This window comes from Drosophila tropicalis, unplaced genomic scaffold (assembly GCF_018151085.1).
Source record: "Drosophila tropicalis isolate 14030-0801.00 unplaced genomic scaffold, ASM1815108v1 contig_158, whole genome shotgun sequence".
NCBI classification, from domain to species: domain Eukaryota; kingdom Metazoa; phylum Arthropoda; class Insecta; order Diptera; family Drosophilidae; genus Drosophila; species Drosophila tropicalis.
The window spans coordinates 1,750,894-1,773,755 of NW_027172602.1; the positions used below are offsets into that span (position 1 = coordinate 1,750,894).

The window sequence follows — 22,862 nt, forward strand, 5'->3', positions numbered from 1 at the left end:
TGAAAACATAAGCGTACGGAGACAATAGAAATATTTATCGATAGTCCGTTTTGCAACTCTGTCCAGATTTGTTAATTTTTTTTTCCCTTACAATTGTCCAAGTGCCTGCAGATCACCATGGGTAAACTTTTGAAATGGTGTCTGCTTCTGGTTTTACTGGAGCTGCTGTGGATTAACTCAAGCAGCAGCAGTACGAGTTCCAGTTCCCCGCCCGAGCTATCGACAACATTCCGTCAGTGCGAATCCATCCGGATCGAAATGTGCCGTGGCATTGGTTACAATGAGACGTCTATGCCAAATCTAGAGGGTCATGAGCTGCAAACAGATGTCGAGTATACCTTACAGACATTCGCCCCGCTAATTGAATACGACTGCAGTTCCCAGTTAAAGTTATTCTTGTGCGCCGCCTTTGTACCCATGTGTACCCCTAAGGCGCCAGTTCATGCAATTGGACCATGTCGTAGTTTATGCGAATCGGTGAGGATACGTTGTCATCCGGTTTTGCAGGGATTTGGGTTTCCCTGGCCGCTGGACCTGGATTGTGAAAGATTCCCAAAGGAAAATAATCACGAAACGATGTGCATGGAAGGTCCAGGCGAAATGCACATGCCAGTGCAGGATCATGAGTTCGATAGCACGAATGGTGGTGGAGTGCCCCCAGTAGGGTCAGGAATTGGTGGCAAAATACCTTGGGATTGTTCAGGTTTTGCCAAATCGCAGTTATATGTCCGTTTACCACGATCCGGACGCTGTGCACCATTGTGTGAAGCCGATATTTTATTTACCCCTAGCGAAAAGCATTTGTCTGAAATTTGGGTGTCCACTTGGTCATATGCTGCCTTAGGCTTAGCCCTGGTGGCTACCCTCTGCCTACTACTGAGTGATGAACGTAGCAGTGCCAAATGGTCCCGATTGTTATCCCCTTTGATTTGGTGCCATAACATGGTAACTTTAGGCTGGAATGTGCGTTTTTTGGTGGGTAGAACTGGCACATCATGCGGCATGGATCCTCAGGCCCCCCAACGAGTTGCTCTTGAGTATTGATGGTCTGTCTAATGCGGCCTGTGTGAGTGTGTTTCTGTTGCGCTACTACTTTCTGATGGCTGGCTGTGCGTGGTAGGAAAATCTGCAACAATATTTTTTTCTATTTCCATTTCATTTGTTTATTGTTATTTCTTATTGTTTATAGGTGGGCTATTCTCTGTTTGGGCTGGCACAGGGATGTACGCCGTCACAGTCCCGATAACAAAGGCCACATAGCTATACCATCTAGTTCCAACCCTAGTGCCTTAACGAAACGCAGTGCTCAACAGGATTTGGCTGCTAACAACTTTGTCTGCTTTTTGGCCTGGGGTTTGCCAGCCTTTCAAACAGCAGCCGTTATTGTCGGACGCCTTGTGGATGCGGATGAATTATTGGGTGAGTTACGATTTGCATTTATCTCTCGCTTTGCGTGGTGTCACAAATGATTCTCTTCAAAATATAAGGTGCCTGCTTTGTGGGTAATCAGTCGGACAAAGCTCTACAGATTCTGGTGGCCACTCCTGTATTTTGTTATTGGATCTTTGGTTCAATGAATTTAATATCTGGTTATTTGGTTCATTGCCGCAACAAGGAAATCCTGCGCAACTCCAACACATTAAGTCTTCATCAGCAAAGAAACGGTAATGGATCCGCCTCTACTTCCGGTATGGGTATATTTCTGTTCATTTATGGCCTGGCTAGTGCTCTGTTCCTGCTGGCCGTTATCTATGAGTTTGCCAACATTGATATTTGGTTAAGTGCTGGCGCGACAAGCACTCCACTTTGGCCATATTTATTGCGTGCATTCATGGAGCTTATGTTGGGGATTTGTTGCTTTGCTTGGGTCTTGGGTCCCACTATATCTACCATGTACAAGCGTCAAGTCTCACAGAAGCAGATGGCTCTAAAGCAACAGCAGCAGCTTCAACATGATGGCCAAAACAGTTCACGTGGGTCACATGCCGCATGCAGCAGCACAGTAGTCTCCTATCATTCGGTACGTCCTTCCGTTCATCAATCGCTCGCAAGTGCTCCTGTCTTGACTAGTCCTTATAAACTTAAATCGCAACCACACCATGGAGCTGGCTCCATTTCGTTGAATCAAATGTCAAATTATTCGCTAGGTCGCCAACATCCGCATCATCAGCATTCGCATTCGCATCATTACCAACATCATCATGGCTATGGCCATCAAAATTTTACTCATCACGGTCATCGCTATTATCCCTATGGGGATGAAACACTCCTATGATTATGCGAATTCTGAAATTGATCAAATTTCGCAAAAAATTTGACATTTATTTTCTGTCCAAATTTATCAAAATGTTCCTGCTTCTCTAATTATATTCTCTTTTTAGTTTTTGAAAAGCAAAATTAAGCATAGCCAAGGTTGGACAGTCATATCTATACAATTTTGGATCAGCTCCATTTGTATTAGTGTCAATTTAGTACAGATCCAATTAATGTATATCTCTTTTTTTGATTCCAATTTCAAATATGTGAAAGTTCTAAAATGGAGCACCAAAAAAAAAAAGAAAACTATTTAGGTTATAATAATGACCTCACTGACTTTTATCCTAACAACATGCTATATATACATATTTGTGTACTGTGTATATAAATGTTCTTTGTTGTATTTAGATTTAGTATAATATTTTTTTCCTGTACTTAATAACGAACTTAATTAAGTATGTGTATTAACTGCAATGATTCATTATACAAACATTTCAGCTTGCCGCCTGGTGTAACCAAAGTACAATTATTCCTCAATTTACCCACCTCTTCCCATTCCTTTACCCCTCTCTATTTCTTTTAACCTGTGTCTGTATTAATTTGACATTATATGTGTTAAGATAAATATGTAAATACTGTGATAAGCAATTCAATCAAAACTAAAACCCAATTTTCTAACTAACTTTCTAACTATTGAAAGCATAGCTCAAGTGTACTTAATATATAGTATATATAAAAATGCAATTGTATACAATGTGCCATTAGATTTAAGAATTTTGAGTACTTAAAACCGAAATACGAAATTTATATATCAAAACAACAACTTCCTTTTGGAATAATCAGCAAACGTTTAAACTGTGGCTCAGCTGCTGTTTTTGTTTTATGTATGTATGTATTTATATATATTTACCATATATACATATATATATAAATTATTTCCTTTATTGATAACTTATTTTTTTAGTGAATAAAGTGTCGAAAAATGTATGTATGTATGTAAAAAGTCTCCAAATGTTACAATTTTTAATTTGTCGTTTTCACTCTAACTGAGCTTTTTTTTTAAATCATTGTCGAGTTGGTGGTGCCAGCGCTGATGATGGTGATGATGATGTTGGTGCCGGAGCACAAACCACAATGGCATCATTACGATTGTGTTGATTATTGTTATTTCGCGTTTGCCAATTATTATCGAGTTCCTCGTCATCCTGTTGCTCGGCATGTTCGTGCTGCGAACGTTTATAGTATTCCAATTCGCTGGCATATTTGGAATTCGTAATGCCCAAGAAGGAGGCCAATCCCCCACCCACATAATCAAGGCCAGCAAGAAACTTATTGCCCACCTTGCTGGCCTTGTAACGTAGGCGTGGCCCCAGAGCCATATCACGCTGGTTAATTATGGAAGAAGGAGAATAAGGCAAGTTGATAATGAGTCATGAGGATTAGATTTATTTGATTTGCTTACCTCATTCAATTGTACATCGAGACTCCTGTCCGGAACATCCATTTCATTTTCACTCTCACTGGACGAAGGCTCCTCCATGCAACCATCACTGAAGTAGAGCATTCGTCGATTCGATTGCAGCTCCATGGCGGATATGTTGTCCGTTTCACTGATATTACTTAAACCGTTGGCGGCTAGGCCGTTAGTAGATGTTATTCTCTCTACATTCATGGCCATTGCTTCAGCATATATGTATGTATGTACTATTCTTGGAGTTCTCTAGTTCTCCTGATCCTGCCCCGTCTTTGCTTAGACGCCAAATGATTTTAAAAAATTGTTTGCTCTACTGTTCGTGTTGTGGTCTTGAGAGAACCCGTTAACATCATTTGTCCATATACGTTTAAGTCAATAGTCCATATTCGTCCTTGAGCTGGAGGCCGGCGATTATTTTGCCATGATTACAATAATCAATAACAACAACAACAAAAACACAAGCAAAACAAACGGGCGGCGTCTACTAAATTTGAATTAGGGGTGATAGTAGGGACCATCGGTCATTATCGATTTACGATAGTAAATTCTAAACAATCGATAGTGTCGATAGTTCCGCGTATCGATAATTTTTTGGAAGGCTGAGTTGTTTATGTTTATTTATAATTAATTATTAAAAATTTAAAGAATGAGTTTTATACAATTCGAAAGTGGCCGAGAGAAGGACAAAGCTCGCCAGGAGCTGCGTGAGGCGCGTGCAGAAATGCTGGCACATGCTCAAAGCCGGGCCGAGCACCGCTCTCGTCGGGAGCGGGAACAGGAGTTGCGTGGCGAGGCAAATTGGATGTTGCCGGCAGTGGCCAAAAAACTCGATTCATCCAAAGTGAGTTCCAAAAAAGCCAAGTCGAGCAAGTCAAAGAAAAAGTTGAAAACAAAATCCAAAGCAAAGACCAAAGAGAAGACGAAATCTTCCAAGAAAAAGAGCAAGAAGCATCATCATAAACGCAGGAGCAGCAGCAGTAGTACCAGTAGTGATAGTGATAGCGATAATTCGTCGAGCTCTTCAAGTGACAGCACCTCATCATCTTCTAGCAGTGACAATGAAAAAAAACGAAGACGTTTAAAGAAAAAATCTCATAAATCTCACAAATCTGAAGATGAGTGGATGGAAAAGAAACCTGTTGAGACGCCCGTAGAGCCCTTGCAGCGTGACAGCTGGATGACTAGTGAGAATCTGAGGCTTAAGACCTTTATGCGGGAACGAAAAGAACCAACGAAACCAAATGAGAAGATGCAGCAAATCGATGCCTATGATCCGGCTAAAAGTGTCCACGAATTGAACCCCTATTGGAAAAGTAATGGCACAGGTCTACCAGGATTTCAAAAACCGCAAGACGAAACTACAGATGATGAAGTTAGGCAAGACCGATATAAGCCAAGCTCGTCATCTGGTTGGCGAAAAGCCACAGTAGCTCAACAACAAGAGAAATCACCTTCGCCGAAACCTTCATCAGATTCCTCTCAGGAAGAGGAAAATGAACAAGAGGACGAGGAAATGCATGATGCGCCTGTTTGTCTGACGAACGAGCAAATAAATGAATTAGCCAGCAAAGCCATTAAAGCTGAACTTAAAGGAAAATCAGAACTGGCCAAAGATTTAAATTTTCAATTAGAGGCAGCCCGCAAAGCTAGAGCAGAATTTCTGGCCAGCGGCAAGCAGCCATTCAAACGACCTAAATCCAAATCTGTGGCTTCTAGTTCGGAGCATGTGCTCCTTACACGTACAGACCAAAAGGGTCAAGTCCGGCCACTCATTCAGTCTAGGCCGAAGCTAGAACCTTCCACTGGAGAGCGAGATACGGGAGCGAGAAAAAAGAAGAAAATGGAAACACATCTGGATGGACAAAGGGTGCGTTACTTTGCCGACGACGATCGCTACGATATAAAGCAAATGGTAAGCTCAACTAAATGGAACTTCATAAATCTTCTCCACTTTATACTCATTTTTCTATCTCTCCAGTTCGAGCGTGAGAAGCATTCGACAGCAGCTGAATCGAATTTAGAATATGCCAACATTCTGTCTAAACATAAGAATCCCAATGATGATCTCGAGGATATATTTTCGGATCGTATACGTAGAAATGGTCCATCTCAGGCCGAGGAGGAGAAACGGGAACTTCAAGCAGCAATACGAGAGCACGAACGTCTCTCTTCCACGCTTGAGAATTGTGATCGTTGCCTTGACTCGGGAAAATTGGACAAACAGCTTTTTGGTCTCTTTGGGCCAGCGTATCTATTTGAGTTTACCCTGGCACATAGGATTGCAAAATGGTCATTGCATATTATCGCCCATGCAACATGTGGCATGCTGTACGCAGCTTGACGAAGATGCTTGGCAGGAGCTCAACGATTTCCGAAAATCGTTAACACGCATGTTTGCCTCCCAGGGCAAAGATTGCGTTTTCTATGAGATAGCCAATAAATTACACAGGCGGCCACATCTCAGTGTTCATTGCATTCCCATACCCAATGAACGTGGTGAGGTCGCTCCATTCTACTTCAAGAAAGCCATTGAGGAATCGGAGCAGGAATGGTGTATTAATAAGCAACTGGTTACTTTAAAGGCGCAGAAATCTTTGCGTTCCTCCATACCCAAGGGTTTGCCGTACATCTGGGTACATTTTGGCATGGATACAGGCTTTGCCCATGTTATCGAAGATCAAGATCGTTTCCCAAACAATTTTGTGCAGGAAATCATTGGCGGAATGTTGGAATTAAATCCAAATGCTTGGCGGAAGCCACGCAAAGAGCAAAACATCATATCCAAAGTTAAATCACTGGCTGACAAATGGAAAAGTTATGATTGTACAGAGTCATAGCATTAGAGAAATACATAAGAAATAGTAGGTTAGTACTGTAACTTTAATTATAAATATCCCCATTGAATAGAATCAAATATACAATATTGAAGAGACAACTTGTTGCTTAAATAATGATTTACCATAACCAAACACACTCAAATAAGTAATTGTAAAAACCAAAAATCGCGCCGATCAATGGCACCTGATAACGCAGTGTTAGAAAACACAACACAATAGTTGCGGCTTGTGTTTATCGATTAACGATGTGCATGTGACAACTCTGTGACAAGCGCAGCCAACTTCATGCTGCCTGTTCTTTTTTCCGGTTGACTTTAACGAGAAAGGTTGGATTCGCGTTTTATTTTAAGTGAAAATTTATATTTTTTGTTGTTTATTTATCTGAGAATGTGCTGCTTCAACAGCTGGTGAATGCAAGAATTAATGAATTGATTTACAGCTCAAGTAATCTCAAGAAATACACAATTCAACACATTGCAAAAGCTAAAACCAATTTTTTTTGTTGTCCCGAAGAAGAGTGTGTGCATGTGTTTGTGTGTGCGTGTGTGTGCCAGTGCCAGTGTGTAAAATTGGCGTATAAGCAACGTGTTTTTTTTTTTGGCGTATTTAAAATTTTGTGTTTTTTTGTTGCTTGTTCGTGGGATTCGAAAATGTTTTGCTTTACATTCTCTTTGTTCTCTACATTTACAGATGCCTGGAGTGACAGTGAAAGATATTGACCAGCATGCCGTTACCAAGGCTGTGGCCGTCTTCCTAAAGAAGTGAGTTCCGATTTAATTACTCCCCTTGCTCCCACTGACTCCCTAACCTCACATTTGTTATTGCAGGACTGGCAAGTTGAAGGTGCCCGATCAGATGGACATCATCAAGACTGCCAAATTCAAGGAATTGGCTCCCTACGATCCCGATTGGTTCTATGTGCGTTGCGCCTCCATCCTGCGCCATTTGTACCATCGTAGTCCAGCTGGTGTTGGCTCGATCACCAAAATCTATGGTGGACGCAAGCGCAACGGTGTCCATCCCTCGCATTTCTGCCGTGCCGCTGACGGTGCTGCCCGCAAGGCTCTGCAGGCTTTGGAACATGCCCGCCTAGTTGAGAAGCACCCCGAAGGTGGCCGCAAGCTCAGTTCAACTGGTCAGCGTGATTTGGATCGCATTGCCAACCAAATTGTGGCCAAGCAGCGCGATGCCGCCAAGCAGACGGGTCCCATTGTTATTTCCAAGTAAACCACTCGGGCCCTGGAGATGGACATTTATGGATCGAAGTTTGAGATGAGAAAAATCAATCTTTTTAGACTTCTTACCTTAACGTAAGCGTTTTTTTGTTTACACGATGCAAAGACGAAAAAATAAAGTACCCAAAATTCACAAAAGTCTACAAAAGAAATGCGTTAATCTGATTTCTTGCAGGTGGAAGAGCTTCAGTAATTTGCTGTGAGAATCTCTAAGACTCTTCTTTAGAGTTTGCAATTTTTGTGAAATACGCAAACCTATTGTTATATGTGTCTATAACAGACAACCTGCTATATACATATATCTATGCTTCAGTAGTACAGAATAAAAAGCACTTAGGTGAATGATCTATAATTCTATCAATATGTTTCGTTTTATATAACATTCTCTGTATAATCGAACTAGCTCAAATCTCTGTATCCCATTGCTGGGCATTAGCCCTTCTCAAATAGTAGTTTTTGTGTGTGGCCCTATATTAAAGGTGCACTTCATAACATCTCAAAAATTATTGTGTTAATGCTGTAACATGATGTCTAGGTCTGCGTTGGATCAAAAACCGGCACACTACAAATGATCACTAGCTTGAAAATAGTTTGATATCGCTCACCCAATTAGTGGCTTAAAGCAAATGGTCGATTTCAATTCATACGTTTTGCGTTATTTTACAGATTATAGCCTACTCAAAGAGCTATGTCGGTATTGCACACATGTACATACATATGTATAAGTTTGATTAAATTAAATTATTTGAAAAATTTATATGATTTTTAAGTTTATTTAGAATGTATATTCTGTATTCATGTGTGCTATACTCTGTCCAGGGCCTCGACCATGACAATGCTGTTGCCGCGAATAACCTGAAAGGAATAACCGCGCAATCAAAACAACATAAAGTAAACGATTGATTAATATTAGAATCTAAATGATCGCTTACCACCATGCCAATGTTATTTTTTGTGTTGTCCTTGCACTCCTCAATTGTGTCGTCCAGCACCACATTCATAAAGGGATCAAATCCTCGCAAAATGCCGTTCACTGCACGGCCGCCGTTTAGCTTTAGCATCATTCTCTTATCCATATATCTGCAAATGAAATTGACAAATTTTATATAAAAGATCCTCATTCACCTATAAAACTTACTTTTTCAACTCTGGCGGATGGGCTTTGGACATTTTAATCAGTTTATTTTAATCGTTTACGGATTTAATGCCGACAACTGAAATAAATCTGCACAAGAAGAAAATTCAACACACCAAATAATGCCGTATACAAAAATGACGGCCACACTGGTTGAATGCGCACACAAAAATACTAAATCTCTCATTTGAAGGTTTTACAAATAATAAATTTAAATCTAAGTGATTTAATTTAAATGGTTCTTAAATTTAATTATTGAAATAATGTTGTAATATTGTGTTTATAAATATATATTTTTTTTTTTTTAATAGACTTTAATTGTAAAGTTTAGGCTTTTCCTTTTTTTAAGACCGAATTCAGTTTTATTGAGGTATTGTAATTACCATACAATAAATACATATGTAAGTTTTTTATTCTACATATAATTTTGATTTAATAGTATTTAAATTGAGTAAAAAAACACTACAAGCGCATTTTATAACAGGTATGCATTTCTTTTCGGATTTCCCACATCGCTATTCTCGGTCACACTGCATTTGAGAGTATAGCGTAGAAATTTACAATTACAAAGTAGAAAGAAAAATAGATTTTTTTGTTTGCGAAATATTCGTTTTCTATTAGACAGCAAGAAAATACGGCTGCAAGGCGAGTTCTTAGAAGAAGCAATTAACTTGAAATTGCAAGAGCCAGCAGAGAAATACCGTGGGAACGCCGTTAGTTTGCGGTGGGCCCCTTCTGCTGGTGCTGCTGGTGTGTGTGCGTGTGTGTGCGTGTGTGTTAGTGTGTTCGAGAGAGTGTGTTTGTGTGTTGTTGTTGTCCCTCCTCCTCATCCTCCAGCGGATGTGGATGTGGCGTTGGCGGGCGCAACACGCACTCGTATTTACCCCCCCAATATAAATTAAACAAAACGCGCAACAAAATCGAAAAAGACAATCCATAAACGGCAAACCACCAATCCTAGCCAAAGGTGGAACAACTCGTTTGAGCTGCAATCAACGGCAAAGCGACGCTCGTGACCTCATCGCCAACAGCAGCAGCAACAACAACAAGCCGAAGCAGCAACAGCGGCGGCGGCAACAAGTCAAAGTCAGCAGTGGGAGCGGGAGCTTGGCGCGTGCCTCCCCCAAAAAATATATTTTCAAGGGGGGTTTATAAAAAAAAAACCACGCACAAAAAAACCCTTTTTTTCTCATAGTTACAACACGGTCACAAAAGCAACAGGTAAGTGTGTCGTCTCTCTATGCGTATGTGTGTTTTTATGTGTGTGTATGTGTGTGTGAGTTTTGCGTGCATTTTATAAGAATATTTATACTTATCCTTGTGATCTTGTTTTATTTTAATTTTTATTTCAACAGTTGCATGCAATCATCATTAGCGTACGTCTTCTAGGAATTCTCAGCAGCAAGAGCATCAGCCATGGATGTGGAAAGGCGGCGTCGGTGAGTCGTCAAAGCCATCAAAAAATTCTAGTAGAAACTCAAAGCAAAGTGTAATCTGACTGCTGACTGCTGACGACTGATCGACTGAATCGATTGATTGGATCACAGCTCAAACACCTTACCAATAATCTCAAAACAAATTGGCTGAGCTCTCAAGTGAACATAAACGGAGACCGACTTGCAATATATTGCCCGCAGAGGGTGGGGTGTGTGGTTGGGGTTGGGGGGTGGTCATAAATTTTTGCCATTTTCGCATTAAAATTTTGTAACCAAACTAAAAGCCAATGCTGCTCACTCGTAGGCCAAACAATTTATTTAGTTTTAAACGCAACGAATTGCGCATCGCATAACAAATTCGCGTTTCTTTTTTTTCTATTCTGTTTAATTCTTCAATCTCAATCAATCTCCCCATTTTAATAGTTTTGTAATATATCCAAAAACTTTGTATCTATCTTTACACAAATTGTATTGTTGTTGTTTGGAAAACCTTTTGAATTGAATTGGATTTAAAATATTTAATGTTCTGAAATAGGTTTTCCATATATTTAATATCGTTTCTATATAATCTTCCACAAAGGGTCCACAAGTTTAACCCTGAAAAGTCGCGTTCAATACAATTTGAGTAACAGTAAACTATATAGACAAATGAACTTAAACTTATTTACGATAAATCTATTGCATTGCAGTTGATTATTAAGAATTTTTGATTTTGAAATCGAAAGCCGTGAGGTGCAGTGCGGCGGTATATGTTCCTCCTGTTATACAGATACGCTGCATAAAATATATATGTGAGCTGTTTCAGAGAGCTGCGGCTGCGGCATGTGGAGGTGCCGATGGTATATGCCTGCTGCTCTTCATAGAAGCGAACCGGAACGGTATGCTATTCAGCCCGCCAACCAACCAATCATCCACCACTTAACCCATCATCCATCCAAAAACATAAACACACACACACACGAAAATACTTTTCATCAATTGCATTTTTGCGAATTTTGCGCTATAAAATGGATTTTTATGAGCATGTGTTTTTGGTTTTTACTGTGTGGCCATCTAAGTAAAATTTAGAAGATGAAGGGTATATTCATTTTGTCCAGATGTTTGTAAGCATAATATAAGAATACATCTGCCATGACAAACGGGCACAGATTTTAAAAGAGTATTCTTCAGTTTTAATTATTAAAAGAGGAGCTAGCAGTGAGCTCTTTATTCAATATTTGTTTTTCTAGTCATCTTACCATGGACTTTCTTTTCATATGTATTTTTATTGCTTCGGTTGCTGGTTTTTAAGAATTAGTTATAATTAATATAGTGTGAAGAGATATTTCTATGTACTTACTACGGCGTCGTTTCATTTGTACAACGCAAATTGACGGACGGAATGTTGAAAGCACTGTGAATGGTGTTCCACCACCTGGTGTGTGTGTGTGTATTTGTTTCGCTGTCTCGGTGTGTATAAATTAAATTCTGAATTGAAAATAATATTGTCTATAGGTGACGATAATGTTGTCGTTGTTATTATTATATCTATGTAATAATTATGTTGTTGTTGCCCAAAAAGAAAAACACAAAAACCAAAACGACAACCAAACAACACCAACAAAATCCACTTTCCAAGTTTTAGCTTTGTTGCTTGAGTTTCTGTCATGCCGTAAGTGGCGATGATGAAATCACAACAATTCAAACACCTTTTAGTAGCAATTTTTTTCTTCTATAGATATATATATATTATATATATGTATATACATACATACAGTGGTGGTCAGCGTGTAAGCCCCTTTTTTTTTTTGATTTTAAATTTGATTTTCTCGGCTCCTAAGAAACTTAATGAAGAAATTTTTTCAGTTATTTGTTGGTTATTGTATTTAGAATCTGACACGTAATTATTGTCATTCCAGCTTTCGACGTTTTTTTACAGGTGCGTTTGAAAAAAAAGCTCCCCCAAAATGTTTGACAATAGTTTAGCCCGGTCATTTCAAAATCTTTAATATTATAGTTAGACATGTGTATTCTTTGAAAAAGTTGTAGATCTAGGTAATCTAAGATAAACTGCATACCAAAAATTTTCATTTTAGCCCCAGTATTTATTTTGGGGCCTATCGAAATTTCGGGATTTTGTATGTAATTCTTGAGGTCTCTTTGTTTGGCGACGTTTTACGATACCAATTTAAACTTAAGTATTATTTTCTTATTCTAAGTATGAAAGTGAATTGAATTTCCCGTCAAATGATACATGTTTCATAAAAATCCGACAAAAATTAGATTGATTTCATCGCCCATACTTAAAAAAAGACTAGAACTAGCAAAATTTCCCACACATCCTCCGTCTCTTTCTTTGCACGCATGTAGGGGAAATTTTGCTTACCTGGTTTTTTTTTACGTATGGGCGGTGAAATCAATCTAATTTTTGTCGGATTTTTATGAAACATGTATCATTTGACGGGAAATTCAATTCACTTTCTTATTCTAAGGAAAATAATACTTAAGTTTAAATTGGTATCGTAAAACGTCGCCAAACAAAGAGACCTCAAGAATTACATACAAAATCCCGAAATTTCGATAGGCCCCAAAATAAATACTGGGGCTAAAATGAAAATTTTTGGTATGCAGTTTATCTTAGATTACCTAGATCTACAACTTTTTCAAAGAATACACATGTCTAACTATAATATTAAAGATTTTGAAATGACCGGGCTAAACTATTGTCAAACATTTTGGGGGAGCTTTTTTTTCAAACGCACCTGTAAAAAAACGTCGAAAGCTGGAATGACAATAATTACGTGTCAGATTCTAAATACAATAACCAACAAATAACTGAAAAAATTTCTTCATTAAGTTTCTTAGGAGCCGAGAAAATCAAATTTAAAATCAAAAAAAAAAAAAGGGGCTTACACGCTGACCACCACTGTATATATGTAGCTCTCGTCATGTTGTCACTTGGCTATTGCCGTGCCGCCGCCTATCTTATGTTTGCCTCCAAAATGTTGCTGTCACACTTTGGCGACAGACTTCGACAATTTTTTCAACTAATTGCATATGATTTGGTTTCGTTTTTCTTTTTGCAATCCATTCTAGAAAAAGGTATACAAGATGCTTTTACTCTAGTGGTATCTGTAGCTGATAGTCTTGGTAAGAAGAAATATAAAAAAACACAAAGAAACCATTAAAAGTTTCATTTCAGTAAGAATAATTTTTCAAAAGTAATCAAAATATTGTGTAAAAAACAATGAAGATAATGTGATATAATAATAATAGAGACCCTCTATATACATACATACATACATATATTATTCATTTGATTGAATTGCCTTGTTTACTGTGCTTGAAAAGCTATATCACATGAACCTTATTTACTCCCTTTCTTCCTTCCACCCCCCACTATTCTCAAGTGGGCCGTCCCTTTATTCTCAACGAAGGCAAAAGTGCACAGAGACAGAATTTGCTCTAATTCATTGGGTTTATTCAAAAAAAAGAAAAAGCGCACTGATAAGAAAATGAGATAAAGGTTACATTCCATTGCATTGCATTCCTCCCCCACTGTTTATAGCTTTTATTCTGCTCTGTGATGATGATTAAATGGCGTCTATATGTCTGTCTTAAATTTCGTCGCTTTCCGTTAGACTCCGTGTGACTCATTGTTTCCCACCTTTTTGCATGAGTAATGCGTTACTTATTCTGCGCTGTTTATTAATGGACAAAGGTAGATCAAATAATAATGTATAACAATTAGCATAAACAACGAGTCCCCAGAACTGACATTTTCTGTGGATACTTTTGGAAGTTGATCGAGTGCATGTAATTGGCAAATGAGAATTCATGCGAACAAGACAAAGGAAAAAGACCAAAGTAAACATATTCTCGTCCAATGTACTATGGTTTATTATTTATGTTAGATTTTAAATTATGTCAACAAAACCAAATAGTTGGGATAACCGCTGCTAAATTAATTTTTAATTGTGCAAAGTAATGCTAATATAATATGTGGACAAATACTGAACAATTGCACTTGCTTTGAGACACCAGGCACCATAAGAAACTGAATACAAGAATTTTCACGACAACTCTTTAAGAAATCTCTTTCGGAGCAAATATTTATTGGGATCCCTTGTACTTTAATGCGGTTTTCCAATACTCAAACTACTTGACTACTGTTTTGATTTCATTTTACAACACTGATTTATATTAGGAAGCCAATTTTTTTGTAATGAGAAGGAAACATGTTCACTTATGTATAATTCATTTACTCACTTGTTTTATTATTTACTTGCTTACTTGTTTGGAACAAAGTTTGAAGAAAGAGAGAGCTCTTGAGCAATTGTACCAGTGTTGCAACATTACAACTGATGCTTAATTCATTCAAATAAGTGTTGTTGAACGGCATAAGAAGACCGAAACTTTAGCAATAAAAATAAAATGCCAATATCTATCGTTTTGATTTCAGAAAAAAGGCCAATATGTGTATCGTCAGATAATTTTTTGATTATTAAGACTTCATTTCTAAAACAAGTGTTCGAAATTGAATTACAAATTTTTTACGTTATGATTGAAGGTATTCCGAAAAATCTCTGAATTAATTGAATAATATTTATTTTGAGGGGAGTCCTGAAAATTTCTTGTATCTTGTATCTTAAAGATGTGCTGAATATTGATTCAGACACAGAACTGATTTGGATATTCAGAAACCTTTTTCTAATGCTCTTTTTATTTGAATTTTTGCCTTGTATTTTTATCAATGGAATAGAGCCAACACGCTCGAGCGCGAGATGCGGGATCCGAGAAGCATTTGTAATGTGGACTGCCTATTGGATACGGTATCGGCTCTGGTCAATGATTGTCAACATGAATCATTAAAGCGTCTCAAGAATATTGAGCAATATGCAGCCAAATGTAAGTAGATTGAAGTGAATTATCCAAGTTACATGAAATGCTATGAAACACTTGCGTTATCTTTTTGTTGTTTTCCACCATAGATAAACCACTCGCCCAGCGGATCAATCAGTTGCGAATGAATGTGGAGGATTTTGATTTCATTAAACTAATTGGTGCCGGAGCATTTGGTGAAGTGCAATTGGTACGCCATAAATCCTCCAGTCATGTGTATGCCATGAAACGTTTGTCCAAATTCGAGATGATCAAGAGATCCGATTCGGCCTTCTTTTGGGAGGAGCGACATATCATGGCCCATGCGAATTCAGTGTGGATAGTTCAATTACATTTCGCGTTTCAAGATGCCAAATATTTATATATGGTCATGGATTTTATGCCAGGCGGTGATATTGTCTCGCTAATGCGTGATTACGAGATCCCAGAGAAGTGGGCTATATTTTACACAATGGAAGTTGTCCTAGCCTTGGACACCATACATAATATGGGCTTTGTGCATCGTGATGTTAAGCCAGATAATATGCTACTGGACAGCTATGGCCATTTGAAATTGGCTGACTTTGGTACATGCATGCGGATGGGAGCCAATGGTCAGGTTGTTTGCAGCAATGCTGTCGGCACGCCGGATTACATAAGTCCCGAAGTGCTGCAAAGCCAGGGCGTGGACAATGAGTATGGCAGGGAGTGTGATTGGTGGTCAGTCGGCATTTTCCTATACGAAATGCTATTTGGCGAGACGCCGTTCTATGCCGACTCTTTGGTGGGCACATACGGTAAGATAATGGACCATAAGAACTCATTGAGCTTTCCTCCTGAGGTGGAGATTAGTGAGCAGGCAAAGTCATTAATTCGTGCCTTTTTGACGGATCGTACACAGCGCTTGGGTCGCTATGGCATTGAAGATATCAAGGCTCATCCGTTTTTCCGGAATGATACTTGGTCCTTTGATAATATAAGAGAGAGTGTGCCCCCGGTTGTGCCAGAATTGTCATCCGATGATGATACGAGAAATTTTGAGGACATCGAACGTGATGAGAAGCCTGAAGAAGTGTTTCCAGTGCCAAAAAGTTTTGATGGCAATCATTTGCCATTTATTGGCTTCACCTACACGGGTGACTATCAGCTCCTTTCTAGCGACACGGTTGATGCGGAAGCCAAGGAACTAAATTCAGTAAATAGCAGCAATGCCAACAGTAACAATCATAGCCACGGCCCGGGACACAATCATCGTCATCGGCCATCGAATTCCAATGAGCTGAAACGTTTGGAGGCACTGCTAGAACGGGAGCGAGGTCGAGTAGAGACTCTTGAGCAGCAGGATGCCAATTTGAGGCAACAAATCGATTTAAGCACCAAACGAGAGGCTGAACTGCAGCGTATTGCAACGGAATATGAGAAGGATTTAGTGTTGCGTCAACATAACTATAAAGTGGCCATGCAGAAGGTAGAGCAGGAGATAGAGTTGCGGAAGAAGACCGAGGCGCGGCTGGTGGAGACGCAAATGAATCTGGAGAATGAGCAAAAGACTCGAACCCGCGATTTCAATATCAATGAGAAGGTCCTTGTGCTAGAGAAGCAATTGCAAGAGATGGAACAGAACTATAAACAGGAAACAGAGCATACGCAAAAGCTCAATAAGCACAATGCCGAGTTAGGCTTCTCCCTGAAAACTCATGAGGAGAAGGTACACGATATGGTCGAAATTATTGAAACACTCCAAAAGCACAAAGAGGAACTGGGCCAGGAGAATGCCGAATTGCAAGCACAAGTGGTACAAGAGAAGAATCTACGCTCTCAGCTCAAAGAACTGCATAAGGAGACCGAAAATAAAATGCAAACCCTGACCAACGACATCGAACGGACGTTGGTGAGAGAGCAAAAGGTCCAAGAGGATAATCGTGGTTTACTGGAGAAGATCAGCGAACTTGAGAAGAGCAATGCCAGCTTGGACTTTGAGCTAAAGGCGGCCCAAGGTCGTTATCAGCAAGAGGTCAAGGCTCACCAGGAAACCGAGAAATCTCGCCTTGTGTCACGCGAAGAGGCCAATCTACAGGAGGTGAAAGCCCTGCAATCCAAGCTTAATGAGGAGAAATCAGCACGCATCAAGTCCGATCAGAACTCGCAAGAGAAGGAACGTCAGCTGAGCATGCTCTCGGTGGATTATCGTCAAATTCAATTGCGTCTACAAAAACTCGAAGGTGAATGCCGTCAAGAATCGGAAAAGGTTACGGCCCTGCAATCCCAGTTGGATCAGGAGCACAGCAAACGCAATTCCCTGCTCTCTGAGCTCAGCTTGCATAGCTCCGAGGTGGCCCATTTGCGTTCCCGTGAGAACCAATTGCAAAAGGAATTGGCGGCTCAACGGGAGGCCAAGCGACGATTTGAAGAGGATTTGGCCCAACTAAAGTCCACCCATAATGCGGCATTGGCCAATAATCGCGAATTGCAAGCCCAATTGGAGGCCGAGCAGTATTTCTCACGCCTCTACAAGACCCAGGCTAACGAAAATCGCGAAGAAAGTGCCGAACGTATATCCAAGATCCAAGATCTTGAGGAAGAACGTGTCTCTCTCAAGCACCAAGTGCAAGTGGCTGTGGCCCGTGCCGATTCCGAAGCCTTGGCTCGTTCCATAGCCGAGGAGACAGTGGCCGATCTCGAAAAGGAGAAGACCATCAAAGAGCTCGAGCTCAAGGATTTCATTATGAAGCATCGTAACGAAATCAACTCAAAAGAGGCTGCTCTCAACACGCTCAAGGAAGCTGAATCGGAGCTGCATAAGAAGCTTGGCCTGAAAATCAACGAATGTGAGGATCTAATGCAACAGCATAAAAAGCAACAGGATGAGCTAACATTGCTGCGGGCCAGCAAGGATGAGGAGATTGCCAAATTGTTAGAGAAGTGCAAGAATGAGGTACTCCTCAAACAAGTGGCGGTCAATAAGCTGGCCGAAGTAATGAATCGTCGTGATTCCGATTTGCAAAGTGAGTAACATTTTCCTCACTATCCTTCGACATAACTAAATATATATATATATTTTATTTTTTATAGAACAAAAGAGCAAGGCTCGCTCAACCGCCGAGCTGCGTAAAAAGGAAAAGGAGATGCGTCGCCTGCAGCAAGAGTTGTCACAGGAGCGTGACAAATACAATCAATTGCAACTCAAATATCAAGATCTCCAGCAGTTGACTGTCGAGGAGCAACAGCTGAAGCAGAAAATGGTTATGGAAATTGATTGCAAGGCCACCGAAATTGAACACTTGCAAAGCAAACTCAATGAGACGGCATCGTTGTCATCGGCCGATAATGACCCCGAGGATAGCCAGGTGAGAATTTGCATTGATACCTATATCACACAAACATTCACACTCACCCACAAACACACACACATTTCACACACACACGCATACCTACAAATACACATGCGAATCTTTGTGAATCTTTAGCACTCCTCTCTGCTCTCACTCACACAGGATTCGGTTTTCGAGGGCTGGCTAAGTGTGCCAAATAAACAAAATCGCCGTCGTGGTCATGGTTGGAAGCGTCAATATGTGATTGTATCATCGCGCAAGATTATTTTCTATAATTCGGATATAGATAAGCATAATACAACAGATGCTGTGCTTATCTTGGATCTGAGGTTAGTCTCTGTTGCCTTCCATTTGAACATTTCATAAAAATTCTTTTCTTAATTGCAGCAAAGTGTATCATGTGCGCAGTGTGACCCAGGGTGATGTCATACGTGCCGATGCCAAAGAGATTCCGCGCATTTTCCAGCTTCTCTATGCCGGTGAAGGCGCCTCCCATCGTCCCGACGAACAAAGTCAATTGGATGTGAGTGTTCTGCATGGCAGCAACAATGAGGAGCGTCCCGGCACTATTATACACAAGGGTAAGTAGAAAACTGAAAACGAAAACAGGACACCAAATGCAATGATATCTATATTTCATATTTAGGTCATGAATTCGTTCATATTACCTATCACATGCCCACAGCCTGTGAGGTGTGTCCGAAACCCTTGTGGCATATGTTCAAGCCGCCGGCGGCTTATGAATGCAAGCGGTAAGTGTGATGCCCCTAGAGATAAAAAAAATTATTGTTGTTTATTGGTTTCTCTTTGCTTTTCAGATGCCGCAATAAGATACACAAGGAGCATGTAGATAAACATGATCCACTGGCACCATGCAAACTCAATCATGATCCTCGCAGTGCACGTGACATGCTCTTACTGGCCTCCACACCGGAGGAGCAATCGCTATGGGTGGCCCGTCTAGCGAAACGTATCCAAAAAAGTGGATACAAGGCGAATTCGTCATCAAATAATAACAGTACAGATGGCAGCAAAATATCTCCTAGGTAATGCCAACCAACGATCCATCCACCTAACCATGATGTGAAGATTCTCCTCCTGCTGCACAATCCTAGGATTGTTGACGTTTTCAAAAATTATATGACACATATCTACTATATATCACGTGTTAACGTGTTAATATCAACAATCCTTACCATAAAGTTAATTTAATTGACGTTGCGAAATGATATATATATAAAATACTACCTGTAGCTATTAATTTCTTAAAAGCAGGACGTTGTCCTCGTTCTGTCTCCCCTTCTCTATCCACTCAGGGGTTTTTGCTGTTCTAAATTTAATATTTTAATTGCCAGTGGCGTTTAACTGTGTGTGTATTATATCGGAACTAATATCGAGTCCATTTAGTATTATGAAATATTGAACAAATTCGATGTTTTGCATACTTTATAATCCCATTCAGTTTCTGTGCCATTGTCGAATTCTATTATTTTTCATCTGTGTGTGTCTAAACTAATCGAAATTGGTGTTTCTTTTTTTCTCTTTTTGCTCGCCTAACAATCATCATCATCATCAAAATCCACCATCATTTATACAAACAAACACTCACACCTTCATCTATATATCATCCATTCATCCATCCATCACCTTTAACTACATCCTGCATACTGCAGCCAATCGACGCGTTCCGCATACAAACCGTATGCGGTGAATGTGCAACGCTCTGCCACGCTGCCAGCCAACTCATCGCTGAAATGAATAAACGAAGTCTCCGCCAAGTTCAAGTCCAAGTCCAAGACAATCGAGTCCTAGCCCCAACGAAATTATGCCTATATACATATATAAAACTTTATATATATTTACTACTTACAACTAAAATACTTAATTTAATGCCTTTATATATATATATATACACTTACATTTAATATATACATACATATATGCTTTACATACAAGTGAACATATTTTTTTAATAATTTACACAAAAAAAACGAAAGAAAACGAAACGAAAACTACAAACAACATGAACTAAACTAATATACTATGTAAAGCCAATTTGCAATTTGTTTAACGCTTCATTAACAACATTTGCAACGTCAATTGTGTGTGTATGTGTGTGTGTGTGTGTGTGTGCGTGTTTTGTAGGAATTACTTAATAAATTGATATCAGGGAATGGGGGCCTAAATCGCCATCGAAATAAGTTTCGATTGCATTCCCTTTACATATATGTACATCTAGCACAACAGCAATCAAAAACAACAACAACAAAACAGCAAAATTATTATGTTTAAGATTAAAAAATTGAATATATCCATCTATATTTTTTGATCTTCATGTATACATAAATTAGTTGCCTTGTAATCATTTGTCTTCACTGTCTTAGCGAATGGATTGTTTGTTTGTTGTTTTTTTTTTATCTAACTTACATTCATATAGATATACACACACATATATAGTTAAATATATTTAACGATCATATGTGTTTGAAAACAAGAAGTGAGAGAAACGAAAAGAACGAGAGAGAATTCAACTGAGTTAAAGGCAGCTTAAAGCTTTAACTTGTATTCCATTTTTTAAAAATATATCATTTATATATATTTATACAAATAAACAAATAAAACAGTTACTTAAAAAAAAAAAAAAAAAAAAAAATAGAGCGAAAATACGAAGCGCAAAGAAGTTGAAAGATACGAAGGTTAAACTAAAAAAAAAAAAATATATATATATATAAACATATAAGAAAAAAGTAAAAAACAAAAAAAAAAAGAAGGATTAATCTTCGTTCTTGTCTTTTAAGTATTAAATATCCAATATGTTTTGTTATTTCAATAAGTTAAACAAATTATTATTTATTTCAACGGGCAGCAGGGCGTAACATTCTATATAATTATTATTATTATTAATATAGAAATTAAACAATTTTTTGTATTTTTTTTTTTTTGTTTACTGTAAATGTTCTGTGTATGCGTGCGTGAATGTGTGTGTATGTGTGTAGATACCTATATAAAGAATGCAAATGCGAAAAAAAGAAAATACGATAAATACGAAAACGATCGAAGAAATAATAATGAGAATAGAAATTAAAACAAGGCGCCACATAAAAATTATTGTATTGCATTTAGTAAACTTATATATGTATATAAGTATATATCAGAATGGAGAATCAAACATTTTATTTGACAAATTGAATGAGCAACCCAAAACGCTGCTTTCTTTTACACATTTTTGATTTCAATTTTAATTCTGTACTATCATTTTACTATTACTTCTATTACTATTATTACTACAACCTACTATTACTATTATTATTATTATTCTTATTATTATTACAAATACTATTACTTTTATTATACGCATTACGTTTATGTTTAATGCTACAATTTTTTTCTAGTTTAACGACATCTGTAATTACATACAATTTGCCTCTGGGCAAAAAAAAAGCAGAAGAAAGAGGGAAAGAAAGGAAAAAGATTAAGATACCAGAGAATAGAAGGGGAAAACAAACAAAATAAAAGTAAATAATGTGTATAAAATGTAGATTCTTCTTTTTTTCGGTCTTTTTGTGTTGTATAGTTTTGGTTTGTTTTTTGTTTTCTCGCTTTTTGTACAATCTTGATCAACTGGAGTAGCATACGAAATACAATATCAATGAGACTGTCTGCACATTTTGCCTTTTGTGAAGCCAAACTTGGCATACGAAACGAAAAACAAACTGAAACTGAAATTAAATTAAAAGCAATAATTGAGTTACCTAAGCAACATTTTATATCATAAACAACTATACACATACATACATAAATATACTATATATATATCATTATATATAGATAAATGCATATGAATCCTGAAATGAAATAAAGGATTAAAAATTGAAAGTCTGATTGATTGAGAGAAATCTCAAAGAAAAAATAAAACAATCACTTTAAAAATTATAATGGTAATGGTTTCAATTAAGGGGATTATAAATCGGAATATCCTGATATTTGCAGAAGTTAACTAAAAGTTTTTGGGGTTTTAAGGGAAACTTAAACTTTCTAATGAGAAAGCAATCGATTGAAAATTGACGGAATCGCAGATTCACAAAGTGAGGCGTATTTAAGGATATTTTTGGAGATGTTTTGACTTTTTGTTCCCTTAGACTGTATTTTCGCCAATTACTAAGAGTTTTCAAAAACTTATATGGCATCAAACAATTAAATATATATTTGGAAATATCCATTTAAAACTTTTCAATAATTTTCAAAACTTTTTAACTAACGAATTGGTAATTTTGTCATTTCATCACTTTCTTATCAT

General features: G+C 38.3%; 6 protein-coding genes across 7 annotated transcripts; 4 read left to right on the plus strand and 2 right to left on the minus strand.

Annotated features, from left to right (window-relative positions):
* Positions 1-49: 49 nt before the first annotated feature.
* fz4 (frizzled 4) lies at positions 50-3,259 on the plus strand. The gene is given in 4 exon segments (XM_068302334.1): positions 50-1,017; positions 1,019-1,116; positions 1,190-1,419; positions 1,488-3,259. Coding segments are annotated over 4 exon segments (2,016 nt in total). The 5' UTR covers positions 50-117; the 3' UTR covers positions 2,276-3,259.
* Positions 3,085-4,214, minus strand: LOC137586318 (protein FAM177B). Its single transcript, XM_068302335.1, has 2 exons — positions 3,719-4,214; positions 3,085-3,641 (listed from the first exon to the last, which is right to left on the minus strand). Exons 1-2 carry the CDS (start codon positions 3,932-3,934, stop codon positions 3,321-3,323), a joined length of 537 nt encoding a protein of 178 aa, XP_068158436.1. The 5' UTR covers positions 3,935-4,214; the 3' UTR covers positions 3,085-3,320.
* An 89-nt stretch (positions 4,215-4,303) lies between these two features.
* Positions 4,304-6,665, plus strand: LOC137586312 (CWF19-like protein 2 homolog). Its single transcript, XM_068302323.1, is given in 3 exon segments — positions 4,304-5,642; positions 5,709-5,957; positions 5,959-6,665. Coding segments are annotated over 3 exon segments (2,124 nt in total). The 5' UTR covers positions 4,304-4,376; the 3' UTR covers positions 6,568-6,665.
* A 592-nt stretch (positions 6,666-7,257) lies between these two features.
* RpS19a (Ribosomal protein S19a) lies at positions 7,258-7,940 on the plus strand. Its single transcript, XM_068301575.1, has 2 exons — positions 7,258-7,328; positions 7,395-7,940. Exons 1-2 carry the CDS (start codon positions 7,258-7,260, stop codon positions 7,792-7,794), a joined length of 471 nt encoding a protein of 156 aa, XP_068157676.1. The 3' UTR covers positions 7,795-7,940.
* A 615-nt stretch (positions 7,941-8,555) lies between these two features.
* SNRPG (small nuclear ribonucleoprotein G) lies at positions 8,556-9,098 on the minus strand. Its single transcript, XM_068303320.1, has 3 exons — positions 8,941-9,098; positions 8,735-8,882; positions 8,556-8,657 (listed from the first exon to the last, which is right to left on the minus strand). The coding sequence occupies exons 1-3, from the start codon at positions 8,970-8,972 to the stop codon at positions 8,607-8,609; spliced, it is 231 nt and encodes a 76-aa protein (XP_068159421.1). The 5' UTR covers positions 8,973-9,098; the 3' UTR covers positions 8,556-8,606.
* Positions 9,099-9,458: 360 nt separating this feature from the next.
* Positions 9,459-22,103, plus strand: Rok (Rho kinase). Of its 2 annotated transcripts, none has more exons than XM_068299476.1 (10): positions 9,459-10,158; positions 10,293-10,376; positions 15,115-15,260; positions 15,344-18,238; positions 18,306-18,580; positions 18,701-18,894; positions 18,953-19,146; positions 19,212-19,317; positions 19,384-19,611; positions 20,239-22,103. In XM_068299476.1, exons 2-10 carry the CDS (start codon positions 10,354-10,356, stop codon positions 20,321-20,323), a joined length of 4,146 nt encoding a protein of 1,381 aa, XP_068155577.1. In that variant the 5' UTR covers positions 9,459-10,158; positions 10,293-10,353; the 3' UTR covers positions 20,324-22,103. The 2 variants fall into 2 exon arrangements, with proteins under 2 accessions (XP_068155577.1, XP_068155585.1); XM_068299484.1 differs by having other exon boundaries at positions 18,728-18,894.
* The last annotated feature ends 759 nt before the right edge of the window (positions 22,104-22,862 follow it).

What these genes read in the sequence shown, in the direction of transcription:
- LOC137586318 (XM_068302335.1), bottom strand. Translation starts at nt 3,934, where the DNA reads ATGGCCATGAATGTAGAGAGAATAACATCTACTAACGGCCTAGCCGCC. An exon ending in TCGATGTACAATTGAATGAG is followed by an intron (nt 3,642 to 3,718) that starts GTAAGCAAATCA and finishes ATAATTAACCAG; the next exon opens with CGTGATATGGCTCTGGGGCC.
- RpS19a (XM_068301575.1), top strand. Translation starts at nt 7,258, where the DNA reads ATGCCTGGAGTGACAGTGAAAGATATTGACCAGCATGCCGTTACCAAG. An exon ending in GTGGCCGTCTTCCTAAAGAA is followed by an intron (nt 7,329 to 7,394) that starts GTGAGTTCCGAT and finishes TTGTTATTGCAG; the next exon opens with GACTGGCAAGTTGAAGGTGC.
- SNRPG (XM_068303320.1), bottom strand. Translation starts at nt 8,972, where the DNA reads ATGTCCAAAGCCCATCCGCCAGAGTTGAAAAA. An exon ending in CATCCGCCAGAGTTGAAAAA is followed by an intron (nt 8,883 to 8,940) that starts GTAAGTTTTATA and finishes TTTCATTTGCAG; the next exon opens with ATATATGGATAAGAGAATGA. An exon ending in AAAATAACATTGGCATGGTG is followed by an intron (nt 8,658 to 8,734) that starts GTAAGCGATCAT and finishes TATTCCTTTCAG; the next exon opens with GTTATTCGCGGCAACAGCAT.
- Rok (XM_068299476.1), top strand. Translation starts at nt 10,354, where the DNA reads ATGGATGTGGAAAGGCGGCGTCG. An exon ending in TCGTGATTCCGATTTGCAAA is followed by an intron (nt 18,239 to 18,305) that starts GTGAGTAACATT and finishes TATTTTTTATAG; the next exon opens with AACAAAAGAGCAAGGCTCGC. An exon ending in GCGGCTTATGAATGCAAGCG is followed by an intron (nt 19,318 to 19,383) that starts GTAAGTGTGATG and finishes TTTGCTTTTCAG; the next exon opens with ATGCCGCAATAAGATACACA.